This window comes from Epinephelus moara, chromosome 3, assembly GCF_006386435.1.
Source record: "Epinephelus moara isolate mb chromosome 3, YSFRI_EMoa_1.0, whole genome shotgun sequence".
In the NCBI taxonomy this organism is placed as follows: domain Eukaryota; kingdom Metazoa; phylum Chordata; class Actinopteri; order Perciformes; family Serranidae; genus Epinephelus; species Epinephelus moara.
The window spans coordinates 33,475,834-33,498,146 of NC_065508.1; the positions used below are offsets into that span (position 1 = coordinate 33,475,834).

At 40.3% G+C, this 22,313-nt stretch overlaps 1 protein-coding gene across 2 annotated transcripts in view; it reads right to left on the reverse strand.

Annotated features, from left to right (window-relative positions):
- pcdh1a (protocadherin 1a) overlaps positions 1-22,313 on the reverse strand; it is a 117,949-nt gene that overhangs the window by 17,576 nt on the left and 78,060 nt on the right. For both annotated transcript variants that reach the window (XM_050040769.1, XM_050040768.1), the window contains exon 4: positions 7,173-7,392. In XM_050040769.1, the coding sequence (XP_049896726.1) occupies positions 7,173-7,392 (220 nt within the window). The remainder of the gene's footprint in view (positions 1-7,172; positions 7,393-22,313) is intronic.

Here is a 22,313-nt window from a genome sequence, read left to right on the forward strand (position 1 = left end):
GAGGGAGGTTCAGCGGCTCTCGGTCCCCATCACACTATGATGGAGAGATGACCCCCGGGGCCTTTCTCTGATGCCGGCTTGAGCTGCCCGACCAACTGAGGTTGAAGTGGATCTGGCCCCTAGCCAACATCCCCTCCCCAATGCACAGTGCTCTACCTGCTCTACGAATCACATCTGGGGTGAGACTGGGTAAGACCCACTGAGAGCAACAGAGCTCTACCACCACTTTCTATTTCTGCCTCTATAATTATCCTTAAAGTTTCAACTCTGGGTCCCATGGACCTGCCAGTGGACACTCAGCTAAAAGGAGTGTCTCTTATAGCTACCAGCTACACCAGTCTAATTAAGAAATTTTTCTCCATGTGTCTTTATAAACTTGTACTTTCAAGCCCGCATTTGCACACACATTACCACCTCCAAACCTGCTGCTTCAGCATGCTGTTGCCCAGACTCACTGGCGTGGCAAGAGCAGGCAGTGTGCTATCCAATTTTTGCCTAAGTACAGAGAGCCATCCACTTTTGTTAGAGTAATACATGAGCACATCTAAAGCTTAGGGATACTGGCTTAGGCATACTGGCTCACTCATTCATTTTACAAGCTTAGTGCTAAAACCGGACATTTTCAGTGGCAGCATGGTGTTAAAAGCACTATTTATGGAACCTAATGTGTGCTTATATGTGTGTACTTTTCTTTCTGCGCATAATTCAGAACACTCATCTGGTTTTCATCCATATTACTGTATATACATGTGGATAAGAGCTGGGTAGCTTGTGTGGATCTCAGTTAAAATGAGGAGAACTGGGAATCTGTCCCTAGAAAATGTTCCAGAAATCTTCTACAAAATCACTAATGATTTTGTGCTTTCTTCTTTTTATTATTCAAACATTTTTTTTTTCATTATTTAAACAGCAATTTCTCAGTTCTTCAGTACTTTCTCCCATTTTTCCTACAACATAACCAATACCCAAATACAAAAAAGCTGAAAAGAATTATATACCACAACACAAAAACCTCTTACAACACATTTTCAAACTGTAAGAACTACAGCGCAAATAAGTTTCAGGTTCTGACAAAAACATGCTATTATCACAAAGTCTTCCAGTCAGCTGAACACAATGATGAAACTACAGAGAAATCACTTTTATGTGTAAAAGAAGGTAATATGAAATTGAATGCAAGGGGGTAGATTTATTGGAATAATGGGACCTCTATTCTGGTTCTAGATTTCACATGTGGCTGCAATCTCTGCCTAACAATAATATGTCAGTTCACTCTAAAAGATACAAAGCCAATGACACACTTTGATACAGTTAATGGTCTGAGCTGTGAAACCATGTCCTTCCTCTCACATAGCCCTGTTCAAAGGTCCCGCCTGTCCGCAGTCATTTGACAAACACTGTAATGTGTGCGGCCAAAGTTTGGGGTGAGTGTGTAGGTCTCATTGTTAGTGATCACGCAAGCGAAAGAACATTTTCAGATTCAAATTGGGCGAAGGGAAATCTAGACACATTCAAAACTGTGACGTGTTGACACATCATCAGTTCCATTTTGGATTCAGCTTCATTCTCCCATAAAGTCATTTGTAAAAGGGCTATAGTTAACCATTGTCAGTGGTGTCAAAGCCTAATCCAGGTTACAGAGTTTAATTCTGCTCCAGTTCGGCTCTTCCAGTGACCTATTTGCACCAAAATGAAATAACAAACAATTGGGGGGTAACAAACAGCAGCAGCTGATGTGAGCGGAGCATAATGCGCATGCTAGAATGAGCTCGGGATTATGAGCGTATTACTCATGACAACTTGCCTCAGGGGACCACTTGTAAGGACTTTTTTTCCCCCGACTGAAGCTTCCACAAAACTGCCAGTCCCATGACCTGTCCCTGCTCCGGTGGTGGCGGTTCCAGTGGTGGCTGGCATAGGCCACTGTGCCGGTTCAGGCTGGCATAGTCTTCTCCGCTCAATAGTACTAACAGGCAGGGACTCTAACAAGGCACAATGACATCTGTCTGAGAAAACCCACACCCCTGCATCAGCACGCTATACTGGCACCCGGGCAGGGGCCCAAGCTGGCACTCATGGGACAAACAAGCCCCATCAGGCAGATGATCTGCCTCTGTCTGCACAGCATCTTTCTCCACATCTTTATTTGTTTAAATGTTCCTTGTGCTTTAAACACAAACAAGCCACCAACCAGATATTCAAAGGGAACTTGTGATCTTAAAGATGTGATGGCTGAAACTGTGGTACCCTGTATGATACTGATATGGCAAGCATTGAAAGCAGAGGAAAATCCCTGACAGGAGTTCAAAAAGAACAAATATACGACGCTACATGCATCATCAGAGAGATCTAAGGCAGGAAAAATCAGACAGCATTACTAAAGAACCTCATTATCATGCAAATGCCATTTATTCCATTTTATCTCACCCTTCTCAATAGCCCATATGGCAGAGAGTCCGCACAGAGGAAGACACAGGGAGACCTCACGCTGGGCAACCGGCCACATCAAAATTCCTCCATCTGTGGTCAATTGAGTTTGTGTGTGTGTGTGTGTGTGTGTGTGTGTGTGTGAGTGTGTGTGGTGTGTGCGTCCACTGGTACCAGTCTTCAATCCACCTGTATCCTATTGATAGTAGCCCTCATATCACAGCCAAGATGCCTAACCACTGATCCCCAGAAGAGTGATTATTGTCTAGGTTGGACTGGACATGACGGGATTGCCGGTCAAACTTGTGTCCGAAGAAGAGAGAAGAGGCATAACACGGGTCCCTGTAGGACTCATGCCCAGGGCTCATGGGCAACAGGAGGTTAATAGGATGATTTCAGTGATGTGTTGTGAATCCTGGTGTACTGGGGCTTAAAATATGCACAATTTATTGGGTTAATGTAGACTAACTGTAATTATTTTTTAAAAATCTGTCAGTTTTCTATATTTCTATTAAAACATAGTTGATGGAATAAATTAACTAATGAAAAAAAATCATACTAAGTTAATTCAAGGGTTAAAGATGTCAACAGTGTCAGCTAAATTACTGTAATGAAATATTGAGTAACTTATTTTATACATTTCATAGTTTTTGATATTTGGGATTTGTAATACATGTAATGAGAATGGCATAACCATCAAAATGATGCATTCTCCCTGTGAACCAATCAGTAATAAATACTGTGAATCACTTTGATTATATCACTAATCAAAATCTGATCAGCAGCAGCTGAGATAGATGGATGGACAGATGTGAAAGACAGAGACCAGTCCTCGGTCTTCCTCTGACTTCAATGTGGATGACAAATCATGCATCTCGACAGCAACCAGACATACAAGATAAGCAGTTTTCATGCTGTCTGAAGCAATCAATTTAATTTAATTTAACAGCACTGTAATCAAAGTGATTTAGAGATTCAGGGTGTGATGCAACACCCTCCAATGCAAACAAATACACGCATGCATACAGGTGCACACACATGCACGCACGCCATGTGTAACCGATGGATAAACATTTCTGATGAGATTAACAAATAGTTGAGCGATGTGCACGCCACACGCGTGAACATAAGAGTGGAAAAATACACATGGGGAAACTGAAATGGAGTGCACTCTAACACAGCCTGGAGACAAGAATTAGAAAAAAATCATAGGAGAGGGGAGCAGCTGCTCAGGCATACGAAAAAAGGAACTCAAGAAATTAACTGCTGCAGATCAGGCAGCATAAATGTCATATATCAGGAATTTTATTACTGTAGTTTGAATCCACTCTTAATTCGAAAGCCAAGAACCAAAAGAGAATATGCTACTTTATGCTACTTTAGTGAACCAGACAGTTACAGACCACCCACTCTCCTTCATCTCAGCCACCAAGCTCAGTAAACCAAGGTCATGTTACTTTAGTCTGCAAAAATCTTAAAAAGGCAGCAAAAATAGAACAGCAACCAAGCTGCAACGTCTAGGGCTGAAAAATGAAGCCAATGAGACGTGCCAAAAACTGCAGTTCCTCTAATGGCCACTTGAGTCCGGCTCCAAGAACGAGTCAATCCCCACAGACCCCCATGTTAACTTTACAGCACAAATAAACATTTTAACAGCCTGGTACAAAAAACGGTTTAGGTCTCTATAGCTAACTTTCCCATTCATGACAACTACATGGGGGATGGATTTTCGTATAACTTACTCATTTAAATGTTATTAAGGCTTAAAGTTACACAAAATTAAGGGCATGGTCGCTTTAAGTGACAAGTGGGTGCCATTCCTTGACAAGTTGCTACCTCCCCAACAATGTCGGTTAAGTAATTGTTACCATGGTGAAATGCCAGATTCACAGAGTATCGGCATAGCTGTAAAAGTCGCTGTATCAATGTGTAAAAAAAGTACCTTCTTTGGTTGTCCTGAAAAACCCTCTAAGGAATCAGAATTTTCCATTTAGTTATGTTGTGTTTTGTTTTAATGGTTTTAAACCTGTTTTTTGGCTAGCAACAGCACTATCATAGTTAACCATAGCTGTAAATCCACCCTGCTAACCATGCTAGCAGCTAGCGTTTGGGGTTAGCTCCACCCTATCGTCAAAATATTTGTAAATCTGGCTCCAAAAAATCAAGATGGCGACAACCGATATGCCGAAGTCGAGGCTTCAAAACAAGATTCCCTATACCAGTGGTTGACGTCACGGTGGCTAGGTCCATTATTTCATACAATCTATGTCAACAACATAAAATTTATCAGCTAACATAAATAAACTAATAACAATAATTTATCATTTGCTAAGAACTGAACTCTGGCATTAATATCCCGTATATTAATATATCTTCAATTAAGAAATTCCTTGGACTGGGATGCAATCACAGTGGAATGCCCTCCAAGCTCAGGCTTATTCCAGTCACACACAGTAAAGGTCTGACTGACACCATAATTTCTAAAGTGGATCTAAAAAACATCATGAACTACATCATTCTCCACTGTAGGCCGCTGACACTCTCTCACAATGTAGATTCACCACTGTCAGAGTTCAACTTGTATAACAAAACACACATCCGTGTCGATATTTCCGGGGCCCAGTGATGCAAAGGCTGACAGTCTGGGGTTCATATATTGCGTTTTATCCAACTTAAATGGAGTGACACATCATGCTCACCTCCCCATTTTTTGCCTGTCAGTCATCTCTACTGCAATGAATAAAGCTCTGCACCAGTACAACCTGTCACTCTGTCACTCAGATGCTTTAAAAAAGATTTTCACGTCACTATTCAGGTGGAGCTGGGGAGGAATTCCTCTGTCTCCTTTGATTTTTCTGTCTAATCCTTCATTTTATGTGGGCTCTTTGTTATCTCCCTGAAGTGGGAATCACATTTTAATTAGGTCTATCCTTGGTTAGCAGTTCATCCTTGCATCTCCCTGTCCTATGTGCTCATCCTATGGGCTTTGCTTCCTTGTCAGAGACTCTTAGTCCCCGCTCCCTGTCACAATCTAACATCTCCCCCATCTTGTGCCATCTTTTCATTCTTTAACTGCTCCATCTCCACTCACAATCTTGCTCTCCTGCTGCTGACAACAAAGAGCGCCCTGTCTGACAAAACCTGTTTGCTGCAGATGGGAGAAATGCAATAATCAGCTACAACAATAGAAAAAAAGAAAAAGAAAATGCATATATTACACATCCTAAGTGCAAAGAGCGAACAGAAATAGTCAACTGTTGGCCCGTGGGCTGTAAACAGCCTGCCTGTATATAGGCTGACTAAATCTATCTATTAAACGGGATGTTAAGCAATCTCTGACCTCTGTAGAGCCAGAGGGAACTGCAGTATTGGCAGGACTTATCCTCTCCTACACACCCACCACCCCCTCTTATCCTTGAATAATGGTGTCACTAATTGACATAAATAAATAAACAATCAACATTTGCAATACAGATGAATAAGCTAGCTAATGAGATCCAACACAATTGTCTAGTAAAGAGTCAATGCAAGCTACTATACTAATAATAGAACTGTGTTATCTGCTGCTTTGGCGTGACGGTGACACATTTTAGCCTTTGATCCTGCGACGTTTTGCAACTGAGAGTGTCTGAGATTGAAATAGTTTCTTTTGCTCACTTAAAAAAAAAAAAAAGAAGAAACAACAGAAATCACTCTGCACTCAGTATGTGCAGCCCCACTGACAGAAGGTACATCTGTGTCTTTTCACTGACACTGTGACAAAGTGTCTGTCAATGCTCATCAACAACTCTATCAAGTCCTTGCTGATGCGTGCCCCATTTTGTACAGGGCAATAAATGCTTCCATATGCCTAAAAAGCAAAGCCACACATGCTCTTGAGATAAAACCATATATTAATGCAACACTCTAATGATATACAAATATAAGTAGAGGGGTGAGACGTTCTTGGTGAACAGCGAACTATCACCATGTAAAAATGTCTAATCCTGAGAGCGGTGCAATGCAAAATACTATAATGACTGGAAATGCACCATGGGAATCACTTATCATAGTGTGTTACAAGACAGGTAATGGATTATGTTTGGCATCTTAAGGCGGCAAAATTATTATTATGATACACAGTCCACAGAATAGCAGTTACAGCTTTGGCTATATTTTCTTTTAATATGGACCGATGCTGAGACCATCACTGTTCAGCCTGTGGATTGATGAGTGTGTCTACAAATTATTGCTCCTGCACACCTAAGCTGCAGTGTAACTCTGGTCCAGCTAGCGGCAAGGAAATGCTTAGAGTAAACACAGTGTTTTCTGCACAGATGTCATGGTTCAGATTTATTTAGAGGGCGAATGCTCCATTAGTTGGGCTTTTTAATTAGCACACTTGTGAGAGAGGGTCATTAAGGATGTCTGACAGAGGACCTGCTGATGAGGAGGATGGAGACACTGCTAACTCCAGCCCTGATCCCACGCACACACATATGGGCACACACCCACTCCTGCACGAGCACAGATCTGCTTAAAAACCAATAACATTTCACACAGTCATCGACAAACACAGCGAGTCAACGTCACGGGTGCCACAACATTTCCACTCCAAAATGGCCACAGAGCACAAACAAATCTCCCACAAATGTCTCCATCGCCAAACAACACCGCACACACAAAAAGAGCCCATTAGAGTCATTTACATTTAAATACATATTCATAGAGAACACAACAGAATGGAGGGGGGATTGTCAGCGTACCGTTTTCAGGGTGCTCGGTCTCTCCAATGCTGCCATCTGGAGTGGTTCTCTCATAGTGGTCCTCAGGCAGGGTCAGGGGTCCGATGCGAGGACCAGACGATGACTTGCTGCTGGGAGTCTCCGATTCCTCCAAGCCGCTGTCATAGTAGCTGTGCTGAGAGGCGTCCTGCAGGTCCTGCACGGGGTTGGTGGTGGAGAAGGTCACTCGCCGATGGGGATGCTGAAAAACAGAGAGACAACAAATAAATATCCTCAAAACAAGGAAACTATTTTTCAGGCTACACTTTTCATTTTGTTTGATGGTTCCAAGGAGACATCCACGAAGTTGTATGGTAACAGTTACAGCTCAAAACTCAACGTTTTAAGGCTACCATCTAAAATGTGCTGGCCTTATAAAGTTCACTCTTCAAAAGTCAGAAACTAGTATTAAATATTAAACACTCTTAAATATTAAACAGTCTTTTGCACTGTTATTATTCCGCAGATTATATAAGGTAGAAATATACGAAAAGAGTGAGGTTACAGACTTCAATAATGAGAGTGTGCAAATTAGCAGCAGTGGAAATTGAACAAATTGAGACAGAAAATACAAACACTATTAAACATCCCATACTACACCACAATATTTAAATACCTAAATATGGGGCATGTGTTTAAATATGCCGTATGATACTATTCTGTATATGTAAAGAATGATTAAAATCTATGTGCATGCTTTAAATAATGAATGAGAGGATGCACTGCTCAAGAACCTGTGCTTCAATTAATGTGTGTGTCTACACTACCAAATATTATTTTAAAGCTGTAGTTGGTAACTTTTATAAAAATTAACTTTTGTCATATTTGCTGAAACTGTCACCATATCCTGACAGTATCACATGACACGGATAATCTGTAAAAAAAAAAAAAAAAAAAAAGTGTAGTGCGCCTAATGGCATTTGCAAGAATCCACCGCAACTGAATGAAAACAACCAATCAGAGCTGAGGAGTCTCTAACACAGCTGTCAATCATGTCATATCACTGCCTGTGAACTGCAGTCAAATTGTCAAACTAGGCAGTGCTGCTAATCAAGATTCTGTTACTGCATTACCTATTTCTCATCTCCAATGTATTCAGAGACATATTTTGAGTGTACTGCTTAGCCGTAATATGAGAAAGGCTGTGATCCAGCCACCATGTTGAAAACAATCAAGCCAAAATGAATCACCGCCCACCGGCCAGAGCAAACTTCCTCATTTTACAAGTTATTTTTAACTGTAAAATGAAAAAGCATGTTTCTAAAAACATGTGAGGAGAGGAGCAAGCAATTCAGTCTCAGAAGTTTGATTCATATTTGATCAGCGCACTGGTTGATATGATTGACAGCTGCTTTGAGAGACTTCTCTGCTCTGATTACTTGTTTTCAGAGGAACATGATTTTTTTTCTCCACAGATTATCGATCTCATGTACTACTGTGTGGATATATTAACAGTTTCAGCAAACATGACAGAAATTTATTTTCATAAATGTTACTGACGGTATCTTTAAGGATCCTGCCTTGTTGATAGTGTAGATGCATAAAAAGGGTCCATGTCATTGGTTCGACATCCCATTAGTCCGACTGTCTGCGGTGCTGAACGGCTCGCGGCGGGTGTATGGTGCGCCGCGACCGGCTTGAGGCGGAGCAGGCTCACGGCTTGTGTTTGTCACTTTCTTTTTCATTTTAACCCACACCATGATCTTTTCCTGACCCTAACCAAGTGGTTTTTGTGCCTAAACCTAACCAGACCTTAACCACAGGGCATCATGATGATTTCAGAATGAACTTCGGAACAATGAGTTTAATATGGTCGGAACAATGGGATGTCAAACCAATGGGCTGTCGAACCAATGGGCAGTTCCCGCATAAAAACTCTGTATTCCTCATCTAAGAAAATGAAACAGCAGGTATAGATCCAAGGTACAGAATGTTCAGAACTGTGCATTTCTATTCATTGTCCATCTTTTCAAGAGCTCCAGATGGAGGTGGCATACAGTATGTACAGGAAAAACAACAATGTACAAGTGCCATGTGTATAATGTCACTTTAACAATCATACTCAGAACATTTACTTGGATACTTGTAGACTCTGTATAGAGACATATATATATACTGCACTGTACGTATTGGATGTTAAAGTAAACATTATAAAACAGGGTTATAGGGTGTAACAGAGGTTGAGAAAAAGTATTATTATTGCTGTTATCATTATTAGTCAGACAAAAGTCACATTTTCTAAATCTTCCACTGCCAAATTAATTTTGATGACAATGATTGGTACACTAATCAGTAGCCCCAGTGAGCTACTTCCTATCTCCATATTTTAATATTTTCCTTTTCCCTGGCTTTTGATGTTTAAGCGAGTGGAAAGCTAGACAATATTTCTGCAGTTTAACTAAAAAAGGAACCCCAAGAAGATCTAAATAAGGCTAACACAAAGAACTAAACAGAGCTTTGAAAATACAGTTTGTGACAGTCACTACTTTGCCAGCATTCGAATAGGCTATATCATTAGATCTGCTTTCACTGTTAGATACTGATGAGATTTGATGAAAGAGTAAACGAATGAATGAATGAAAATACTGATGCAATCCTGAATTTGATAGCTTGAAGAGGAGCAGGGCGGTATATAATAAATCATTCAACATCACACCCTTTATCAAATTCAATGGCTTGTAAATACAGTTAGGAGACCATTAAATTTCCTCTTCCAAAGATCAGTTTACTAATGGCTACTTACCACCGATCCACAACAGAAAGATAACTCCTTACGGTGCACACGCAATCACACTTCTTCTCCCCCCACCCACCCCCACACATGAGCGCCTCTCGTAAAAGTCAGGAAAGCACTGATACAGCAGAACAGGCCTGCCGCTGCTGCACGAGTCAGCCCAGATCAATACCACGGCTCTGTGCTTTCTACCATTCAACCACTTTTCTGGCAAACAAATCCATGCTAGAAATCATTCGAACCATCAGCCTTTTAGTACATACACACCAGATATTGAGAAATGCTTTTAGAGCTTAGGTAAGTGCTATCAGCACTGTGTTCTTAATACCGTTAGTGGGCTTCAAAAATGTTTCCAGAAACCTGTTCATCTCCCCATCGTCTCAACCAGTCACACTTTCCTCACTTCACAGATGCATCTCTTGGTCTTTCATCTTAATAATGATTATTTGAGATCTGGGGTGCATCATATTTTTTTCTCTCCCAGCAGTGCTACTACATCCCTGTATCAATAAATCATACGGACGATGCACTAAGAAAGCTGTCTTGGAATAGTCTGTTATCTGTAACATTTAATGTAAATGTTCTAACAAATATGGAAGATTCTTGAAACACAACAACCCAACAGCTCTTTGTGTCTTTGTTTGTGATTTTACATGCTTGGTGCACAAATGAGAAAAAGAGGGCAATGAGTTATTTTGGGGGATAAAAATATGACATTTGTTTTCTTTCTATTAAACATGCTCTTTAGCTGGTGCATCTATACACAGTGAGTTAGAAAGAATGCACTGTTGTATCATTATTCACAGAATGTCAATTACATTAATTGATCTAATTCAAATTCTGATAAAACAGCACATGGGAGAAGTCAGCCTTCAGGAAATCTTTTCATTTCAACCCAAACAATGATCTTTTCCCCAACCTAACCAAGAAAAGGCTTTCTGGCAGAAAGCCCTGAGGGTAAACTTCTCCCAGTTGTGATAATAAAACAGTACGGAGTAGGAAAATAGACTATACTTAACAGGAAGTCTCAATAGGGAACTCCTCTGCCGCACCATACAAGTTATTTAACTATTGTTTCTGTGATACTTCAATACATTTACTATTGATTCATGTGGCTGGACCAGACATGATAACTTTCAATGGTGCATTTTTAAAATATGACTGGAGGTCCCTGAGTCTTCAGGACTATTTAAATGTTAGGGGGCATTTAGTTGTTTAAATATGGATTCTTGCTTAAACTCCTCCTTGAGGCATCACTCCAGAGAGTCAGCATGTTTCCTGGGTATGATAACTAGCTAAGGCTGCAGAGATGGGAAATAGATTCTCCTTTTAGTCAGAGCACAAATCCTTTGCCAGGCCTTGGGGGCTGCGGGGATGCGGCAAGACGGAAGGATGGAAGGGGAGGCTGAGCAGGAGTGGGGAGTTGGTCAGGCAGACACGGCCGGCGCTTTGGCTGGAGGGGACAAGCAGAAGGATTAGATTCTGGGAGACTGGAGGCGGGAGAGGGGGATTGTTTGGGCATTGTGGTAGGAGTAAGAAGCTATGAGGCTGAGAATGGAAGAGGGGACATTTACGATGACATCTGAATTCATAACCCCCGATTTAGATTGGGCTAAAATGGCCTCATTTATACGCCTAATATTACAATCCCAACGCAGATGGAAAGATACAGCGGGATTCTGTCTTTACAAGGGGACCAAGAAACATTTTAAAGAAGCAATAAACAGCAATCATCCACTCCCTACCTAGAGCTCCTGTAGCCCTTTGGAGACACTTTTTTTTTTCTGTCAGACTGCCAGAAATTTTATATACAACCTACTGCCTCAGAATAATCTCAAGCCACACATGGATACAGCCGAATATTTCCACTGATGCAGTTATATGCCAAAAAGCCACAAAAAGGATGAAGCAAATATGTCCTTAATTTCTACAGCTCATTACTGTATGCATGATATGACAAGGTATTTCACAGTCAAGTGCAAAATTAAAAGTGATTATGCACACTGTTTGTTAGACTCATTTGTCAACTTCTCTTTGATACTATGGCAAATCAGCTGTCCTTCACTACATAAAAATAGGAAAAAGAAAATGAGAATGGCAACTGCCATATGTCGGCCTATTAGCTAAAATAGCGTGAAGCTAATTTAGCTTCACGCTATTCAGTGCCATAGATCTCCCCATCACCTTAGAGCTGAAACTGTGTTGCTTTACTGTCTTAAACATAATGGACATAATAACATAACATAATGGAGTGGTATTTTAAAAAACACAGGTCAGTACCCGAGCTAAAGTCAACTTTGAATGACAACTGGTACTGTATGAATCATACTTGCGAGTGTTTTGCACACCATCAGCTTGATACAAGTTAGACTTAGAGACTAGAAAAAAACATTTTTCTAAAAAAGTTTTGGAAAACGTGGAAAGTTACACTCTACACCACCTGATACTCAACTGCCTACTTTTCCAAAATGACAGGAGACCAGGGGCCAGTTAATAAACAAACATTAATAATACTAATCAGTATACATAAGAAATGATATACTTGATCAGTATATATGATAAATGAATTGACATGAGGCAAGTCCAGTTGCAGCGGTCTGGCACAGGCCAGGTATATGCAGGGCGATTCTATGATTTTAGTACATTTGGGGCTAAGCCCACACCTCTGTTGGGGTCCTCGGTTCCTCCCCTGGTACTTTTTTTTGGATAAACAGGCCCTATTTTAACTTTTTTTATGCACTCTGGCACCTTATTTAAATTCAAATTACAAAAGAAAATTCCCAGTGTGAATCAATTTATTTTCATTGTGCATTAGAAAATAGTAGGCGGGCCACCCACCTGCCCGCAGGCCAGATCTGGGGCTGCAAATTGAGTATCACTGATCTACAAAAAAACAGGCAATGTGTTGATTGTGATTGATGTTTCCTTTTTTATGTGGACGATGCAACATGTAATGGCTTGGATATTGCCATGCAACTAGGGGGGAGCCTTTTACAGATGACAAAATGTCGGATTAAAAGGCCTTGTCACAGAAAATAAACACTCTTTAGGCACTGTCAGGCACAGCAAGGAGAAAAGGTAAAAGCCTTTTGATGTACTTGTATTTGCGGCTGTTATGTAAGCTGAGGGTACTCAGTGTTAATTAACACAACTATTGATGTAATATAAAAATGTCTTTACCAAAAGACATTTGACTTTATAAGCAGTGGACCTTCTCGTCCTCCAATTGATTTGCACAAGCCCACATAAAGTATGTTAAAAATATCGAATGGGTTGAATTATAAAGACCACACTTCAGTTACTGGTGCATTTTACAACCTCTGAGTTGCCTCAGATGATGACTACATATCGGATATTAAAACAATGGGATGCCACAACACAGTATGACATATCTTAGCTTTAAACAACAACTGCTTATTGTTAAATTGATAAGGAGTGACAGTGTCTGCAGCAGATAATGGTAAGTGATGATCTGTGTGAGCTAAATCATAAGCTCGAGGCTTTAAGGCATTTTAAGTTATGTTGAGACTGGCAGCCCACATCAGATTTTTGGCTGAGATAAATCAAAATAAATATTTCATCTATCTAATCAGATCTCAACCACATTCGGGGGTGGTTTGATGTCCGATTTAAAAATTGGCTTTCAAAGTGCCCTTTACATCACCTGCTGTTTGACACATAACAGTGACGTCACGTCCCGGGAGCTGTCAGCCCTGTTAGCCGGCTGCGGCTGCTGCAAAAAAACATATATCAACCACCTCTGTCACTAATGTTGTCTGGTGTGATGGAGGACTTCTGCACTGAGACTAGATATTGCTATGGTGTGAAGAGTGAGAGGATACATCTCCATTATTCACCCAGCCTGCAGCTTGCTGTTTTGTGTCTGTATCGAAAAAATGCACCACCAGTTTGCGAATGTACTCACGCCTATGTCGTTTCCACAGCAACTGACGCAGATGGGTTATTGTTAATGGCTATATCTAATCACTTGCAAATAACAGTCTGGACAGTCTGTCCTAAAGATTGGATTGGAAATAAAAAATAATGCATTTGCCTGCAGCTTGAATGAAGGAATAAAAAGGGATTCCTGGGGCAAATGGCTGTGCCTAAGCAACAAGGATAGCATTTTGGTGACTGTGGAGCATCAATATTGCCACTGCTGATTTGCACCACTGATCCCTGATGGGACAGCAGACCCCACTGCTGTTGTGCTCTCCCATAGCACCGAGTTCCCGGCCTTATGTGAATGCCCTGGAGCTACCTGACACCACTCTGCCGTCAGGTGCCCTGTCATCCAGCCAAGCTTCACTGATTGCCGGTGCACAGGGCTGCTGGTACTTATGCAGATGGGAAAGCTTTTCCATCGTCTCTGCCACTTTTTTGAGCAGACTTCCAGCAGAGTCGCAGGTGAGTTAGATTTTGTGTTTTGAATCTCTGTTTCCTGCTTCCAAGTTTGCATTTGTGTTTTGACTGATCTGTATGTGAACATTTGGTGATCAAGCTGGCGACTGCATTGTCTGTACTTTAACTACCTTGTAGAAATGATTCCCCAGTGCACTGTATTTCACAGCAAGTGGCGGCTTAATGGTTGGTACATATGGTGGGACTGCAATCCATATAGTGCAGTGGCAGCAGGATATAGCAGAATATTAACATAATAATAAAGTACATTTAATAAATATAACTCAAAAGATATTATAATTACAGTAGAATAGTACCCTGGTGGTTCTTCTGCAAAAGTAGCCCCATTTGATATGAATTTTAATAACAGTACATCCTTTAATATCTAACCTGAGATTTAAAGCTCCAGGAAGCATCTAATCTTTGAGGAATTAACCTCTGAATTGTGAGCCTAAGTGGTTGATAACACTTTGATTGTATCTCCATTTATGCTACTCTGACAGCTTGCTTAAATATATCTGGATCAAAGTCAAATATTGCATAATTTCTCATGAATTAATCTTTTTAATCAATCCAGTTATCTATTTTCTCCCAGTGACAAACAACAACATGTGCTAGATTGGTGTAGTGTAGTAAAAGAAATAGATGTGCCATTTGCAGTAATCCAAATACGCCCCTCTATATTTCATTGCTATGAAGAGAAAATCTAATTTTTCCAAATGCTGAAATCAACAACACAGCACTAACACCAACGCTCTATTTAAATAAAATATCTTGTTACTTTCCATGTCCAATGGGTAACGATGTATTTGTCACAGTTAGTTTGTTGCCAAATGTTTTTATTCAAAGTTTTATTACACAATGGTATTGTTTAAGCCTTGTCACTGTGACCAGTGAAACATGCTGAATATTCAGAATTTCATTTAGAGGAGCAAAGTACAACACGCGCCTGGGTTTCACACCTTTGAAGAAGACACATTAATGGGGATAATAACCATCTGAACATCATCATTTCTATGTTGTGAAGCAACTTGGGGACAATTTGTTAGTGTGAAATACAGCTTCTGTCAGGACAGTTAGGGTGCAGTATCTTTTCTAGTAACAAAAGTAAACTGGTATAAAATGGGAGGCTTTGGAGGTTAAGGATTGTCTGTATGTTTCACACAGAGACAAATGTTAAGAAAAGGATCTGTAAGGTTATGAGCACAAACTGTGTTTCATTATCGTTTCTTCACCCACAACATGATCATTTATATGCTAAAATACATGTGTTCGTTGAAATACATACATTTTCGCTAAAAGATTATTATTTAAAGGTCTAGATTGTAGGATTTAGCGGCATCTAGCAGTGAGGTTACAGATTGCAACAGTGAGCCATATGCAGAGAACTACGGTGGCCAATGCGAAAAAATGTTTTGTCCATTCTAGACTACTGTTGTGAAAAACAACATGGTGGACTCTGTGGAAGAGGACATGCTTCTTTTGTAGACATAAACAGCTCATTCTAAGGTTAACAAAAACACAATGATTCTTCAGGTCTATTGAAAGAATAGTTATGAATTTTACTGTCTATAGATGCCACTTATCCAGACGTACATGGGTATTTTTTAAAAACTTTACTTTTTTCTTTTTCTCTTTGGCCTCTTGCCCACAAGTAAACTGTGTTTTAGATTTTAACTTGCGACGTCGGAGTGTGTGCCATTATCACTTTTGTGAGGTGTCACAAATGATGCAACATTTCGTGCAATGGTAGATGTGACCAAAATATTGATGCCTCTAACATTGTTAAGAGGGCTTTTTACAAGTTTACACATAGATGTACGGTTACTCTTACACTATACTGAGAAACAGGGGCGTCACTGCTCCCAGTAGCTTTCCAGTTATAGCCTTTTTTTCAGGCTTCTGATGGACTGACATCTTCTTCTTCTTTGCTTGGCTTTAGGATTACAGTTATATTACCACCTGTTGGTTTAGTATGCCCTTGACAGCGCTTCAGTTGTATTATGCAGATTAATTTAGACAGAGACTTTTTTTATAACAATGCTCATGTGGACAGGAATTCTTTTGAGAATGAAGGAAAAAAAAACATTTCCAAAAATAAATGTCTGTATGGAGTAGGCCTAAAACATTTCTGAATACAGTTAGCGCACCTGGGCAAGTGCATGCATTTGAACTGTGCTTGAGCATTCCATTGAGCAGAGTTCACATGCTTACACAGGTATGCTGCTCATCCATGCATGAGACTGTTTATGGGGAAATGTTTCATATAGTAATGTTTAGGTGAAAATGTATGTGAATACTAGGTAAATGAGACTGGGATTCCTTTGCGAGTCCTTTGATAGTTTGTAAATGGTTTTAATATTTTTTTGCTGTTGTCGAATGCAGCCCCTTTACTGTAATTCATCAAGAAACCAAAATCAAAATTTTTGCTGTTTTTGGATTCTTCGTTCACTGTGGAGGCATGCAAAAAAGGAAAGTTTTCTTCACGAATTCAAAGTAACACAGGGTGACAAATTAATATCCGCATGTTTTTGTGGGTGAAATATTTTTTTTGGTATCCAATAGAATGCTTTAAACAGGTTGTGAAGCCGAACAACTGTACAATACTCTGCTGAAATACCCTCAACTTTTCAAGCTGCGGGAAACCTATGTGGCCCTGTTTATCAATCCGGAGTTGAGGTATATCGTATGTGTACTGGAGCTGGAAGGCAGACTTTTCCTATTGAATCACAGCTATGTGTCTCTCAGATATTATGAAATGGGTTTTCTGCCCATGTTAAAGGAAACGGCTGATGTCTCAGTGCCCCTGTGATATGAAAAATTCAATTTAAAAGGATGAGAGAAAGAATGGTGCACGGCCTATTTTCATTCCCCCACATTGAGAGATATGAGAATGATGTTCTGTTGTGTGGAGGAAATGATGCCAATCGTACTGCAGAGAAATTCCTTCATAATTCAATTCAATTTCGTCTAAATCCCAATGGCAAGCTCCTCTGCCAAAGAGAGGCAGAATGACAGAGACAAAAAGGTAGGGCTACAGACTAAGATGGAAGAAGAGGGACTAAAGATTGAGACTGAAACAATGGAGAAATAGAGACGGAGTCACAGAGAGCAGCCAGACTTGCTGAAAGGTAAGAGGAGGAGACAGCAATACAAAGTGGAGGGAATGTGATGGGAGAAAAATGTTTTAGTAACGATTCATTTTGATCAGTGTGGCATTTTAAGTATAGCCAACTAATTTTCTTTAATTGCCTCTCTGCAGCCTCTGACAGAAGCAGAGAAAACAGGACAAACTGCTTTTTTATGAAGTTGTGTTCAATCTAGTAGTGTATCGTAAGCCTACAGTATATACATTTTCTGTTATTCTAACTGTAGCATTAGTTACAAAATGTGCATGTAAACTCTTTGATAGCCTGGGAGAGTTCCCCGAGTGTGAGACCCAGAATTTCCATTTAGTTACAATGTTTGTGAGTACATCCTGGCTCTGGCATTTTGGGCGTGTATGCAGGAATCAATGAGCTGCTGCCTCTGAAGGCAGAGAAAAAATGAGCTGCACCAACAAATATGACAATGAAGAAGTGCACCTCTCAGTGTATGCAGCAAGCATAAAACCATAAAGACTGAAGCAGTTGCAAAGGAAATGCATATGGAACTGTTTTTATTTTCCATTCCACCATTATGTCCTCCATTCTCATCCCATCTACTGCTCTCTCTTCTCTCCCTCTTTCTCTACAGGCACACACACACACACACACACACACACACACACACATACACACACACACACACACACACACACACAGTTGTTTTTGTAGGTGCAATAGCTCCAAGGCAAGCAGCGTGGAATTGGAGTCTTCAAAGAGTCTTGGATTATCAAAGAGACACAGCTACCAGAAAACTAGGGGACACGCTGGAGAGGGGGAGGGAGGAACATAAGCGAGAGGCGGGGAGGGGGGAAGAGCGCAGAGGAGTCAGCATGGGTTTGGGTGGAGGATGAAGTGATCAGACAGGGGAGGGGTGAGGGTGAGGGGTGGATAAAGACCAGAAGTCCCTTTGTTCGCATACTGTAAATGGAGAGAAAAAAGGCTGGAGTGAATGCATTAAAAAACAATCACATAGACCTTAATGGTCTTGATAGGCAAGACTGAATTCGTATTCTTCACTGTCTGCGTCACCGCCTATTCTGGAGTTTTTCTTTTTTTTTTTTTTTTTCCCTACACAGAGGATTTCATTTCAATGGGAGCACTGGCCTTGAAATACCATAATGTTGTCACAGTAAAACCAAGTATTACTGCAGCAAGACCCACCATGTGTGAATATAGCTGCCACATCTAATGACAAATCTGACTGTTCGCGCCATTCCATATGACAGGATGTGGGAGTGCTGGTGTGAATGCATCACCCTTCGACAAAAAGCTCTCCGTCAGCCCCTCTGTCCCACAATGAGCTATGGATGTCTTTTTTTCCATTACAAGAACACCTCTCACCATAGAACACATTTCAAGTCAGTGTATGAAACTGATTCTGGTCGGTTCGCTGCTCTCAGCTGCGGGGCATCATCCGCCAATGATCCTGTCCCACTGCCACAGCCATCACACATAAACCTCCCACCATCACTGACCTGGTTTGAACTAAATTACTCATTTAGTGTATGATGAGAGTGTAAAATGCTCCCGACACACAATGTCAAAAACAAATCAAAGTCCAAAAGTAATCTTCCTCGCACTGTGCAACTCTTCTTGAAAAATGTGGTTATTGTGAAAGATGGGTACTTGAGTGAACAAAAGTGTTCCCTCTGCCTGCATCCATTTGGTGATTTGGGGAATGCCGTGACATCTTTTGTTCTGACAGAGAAGTGTGAGTATTAGAGTGGGAGTTGTGTCTACACAGCACAAATCGTTGAACTCTAGTCACCTCTGTCCACACAGACCATGGGCAGATGCTCAGTGCCAGTTTAACAGTTATTAGTAAAGGCACTCATGTACACAAACAAAACCAGAAAGAAAAAAAAAAACACATAAAGACCAATTAGGGGAATTCTGAATGCTGTTTCAAAGCCAATGTTATCTAATATAATGAAATGTGTGGATAGTACATGTGAAATTAAGAAAATAAATGAAATACATGTTATTCTCAGTCGAGGTCGACTGATTCCATATATTGTTTTGGCCTATGTATTGGCGCCAATAGGACCTTTTACAAAATATCGTTATCTGTCGGACTTGGCTCCATTAGTAGCCGATGGCTGTGCAGCCTCCACCAATCATGCAAGGTCGTACATCACCAACCGGAGCTGAAGAGGGGAGGGTTGCGTTAAGTTATGTGGGTGTTTACCTTACGATGCTTTACAGATGTTGGGTTTCGTTCTTTACACCTCATGACTGAATATCCTTATTCTACCTCAAGGGTAAGGGTTAGGGTTAGGGATAGAGAAAGACGTTGGATTTTGGTCACATAACAACATGACCTAAACCAACAAAATATCAACATAATCTGTCATCAGTATTCTATGTCATACTGATGTTGGAATTTGACATCCTGACATTGACTTCTGGTCACCCAATGACAATTTAAATTCAACCAAATATCAACATGTAATGATGTTGGCGGCAAGCTTGGAAAGTCTGAGTCTGTGTCTCTGCAGCCACTTCATATTAAAAGCCCACTTGTGTTTCATACACAGTCCAGCCATATGACCTACTCTTGTTGTTTATGTTTAACGCGTCATGCAGACAGTATTTTGATTATTTTAAAAACACAAAATGACTCCACTCTGAAGTATCTTTTTCAAATTACACTTGATTTATATCAGCCCTGTAAAATAATTACAAAATAATCAAAATGCCTGCCCATTTCTGATCATCACTTTGCATGGGGACTGACATGGGACTGAAGTCAAGGTAATGTCACTGCTTACCTGGGAATCTTGACTTTGAGGTAAAATTAATCCTTCGAACAATTAAAATCGCTCCCACCTAGATTTTTTATGGTCAGTTTGATGTTCAGTTCCAGATTTATATATTTATTTAGGTATTTATTACTTTGACATAGGTATCCAGTCTCTAATAAAGTCAAAGATTGTTTATTTATAACACTTTTGGACACGGTTGGGGGCTGGTTGATATCGGCCAATTAATCGGCTGGTGGCTTTTATCATTCCAAACTATCATTATTATATTGGCCTTTAAAAATCCACTAAGAGTTGACCTCTAATTCTAAGTACAACAGTGTGCTGCTTTTTGACACAGTTTTCACCCAACGTATAATTATCAAGTTATCATTGTGTGTTAAATCACACTGATCCATTAGCAACTGTCATTTCTTCATGTTTGTGTGGGCGTAATGTAGAAGTTAATACACACAGTCAGAGTCAGAGTTGATTAATAATACACAATATATTCTGGTTAATTGGTGTTTTTTTCAGCATAATGAAATAAGATGATGGAATGGCAAAACACAAATGTGACATTCTTTGGTGTTGAGAGAAATTTGGAGGGGAGGGATGAGCTTTGGAGGAAGCACAGAAAGGATCAGTGGTGAAACTTAATTGGGAAGGGCAAAGGATTAAAATTCTGATTGGTTCAGGATTTAGATATTGATGTCTTGCTACCGACACTCTCATTGTCTTAAATTGTGAGGACTAAATATGCTAATATGAGCTCATGGGGTCAAAAGAAATCTTACAGAAAGAACCCAGTTTTGTAGAGCTGGGGGTTTTCAAGCGACATGCTGCTAGACACTGTGGAGAGGAATAAATGCTCCCCACAGAGAAACAAGAAGCACATAGGAGAATTGGAGGACACAATGTAGAGAAAAGGAAGACAAGGGAGTCAGAGAAACATACAGTAAAGATGGAGGGGAGCTGCAGAAGCTATTCTCTACCACAATGAAAAAGAAAGAGAAAAGAACTGAACCGAAGAAAAAAAGTGGTGATCAGAAGTTACAAAAGACTTTACCAAAGACGAAGATGTTACAGAGATAGCAGGACAAATAACTGCAGCAGGAGAGTGAAATTCTACAAAAAAATAAAATAAGAATTTTGGCCGCTCTCAAACAAGTGAAGATGATTTTTCCACTTTTAAGAGTCAGACCTTTTGACTTGAATGTAACAGTTTTAATAATACGTACAAAAGTTTTATAAAAATCAATGTTGGGTTTTAAACACTGAATGGCTATTAAATTTTACCATGTTCATCCATCCCCTTTCAGGCTTTAAACAGCTATCTCACTGGTATTTACTGAAATATTGTTGCATTCTACTATTTTTCTCACAATTACCTGATTGATGAGTCGTGGGATTGTGGCCTCAAATTTACATTTTTAAACAGTTGTCCTTGTTGTCTAATATACTGTACAAAGCGCTGTATTAGTAAAGTATATTGCTTAATTTCCCCAATGTAAGGAGTTCGAGTTCAGGTCGACTCATTCAGATTTAGAGTTTCATCAGTTTCTCTTTGAGTGATTAAGCTCTATAAAACTCTGTTCATTTTAGTTGCTCCTCAGACCCAGACATTAACACTCCCTTGGAGGCCAAAGTATATTTGCAGCTTAATTTCCAGCAACCATAACAACACTTGCATTTGGAGGAGAACTGTTGCGAATTAGAGTGACTATATTGTACCTTGGAGTCAGGCCAGCAGGGTGCAGGGAAAGTGAGATGCAGGAAGGACTCTAGGAAATAGACAGTGATTAGAACCCCGGACTATTTACAGTAGACAGACTTTGTCTGTGTTATGGTGAGGGCTGGGCTTTGGTTCTGTGTAGAAAAACACAGGCAACAACGTCCTTTATATTCGACTGCTTCACTTTCATATACTGTGCAAACACAATAGAATGTGTAAGATATGACCTTCATGATCAGCTAGCAATCTGCCGACTGCCTGTGCAAAGGCAATACTGCAAAGACAGCAGAAGTTACCTTTGTATTGTGTAGTTGTGAGAATAATTGTCACCCACCATAACTATGGATTCACATCACGGCACAAGAA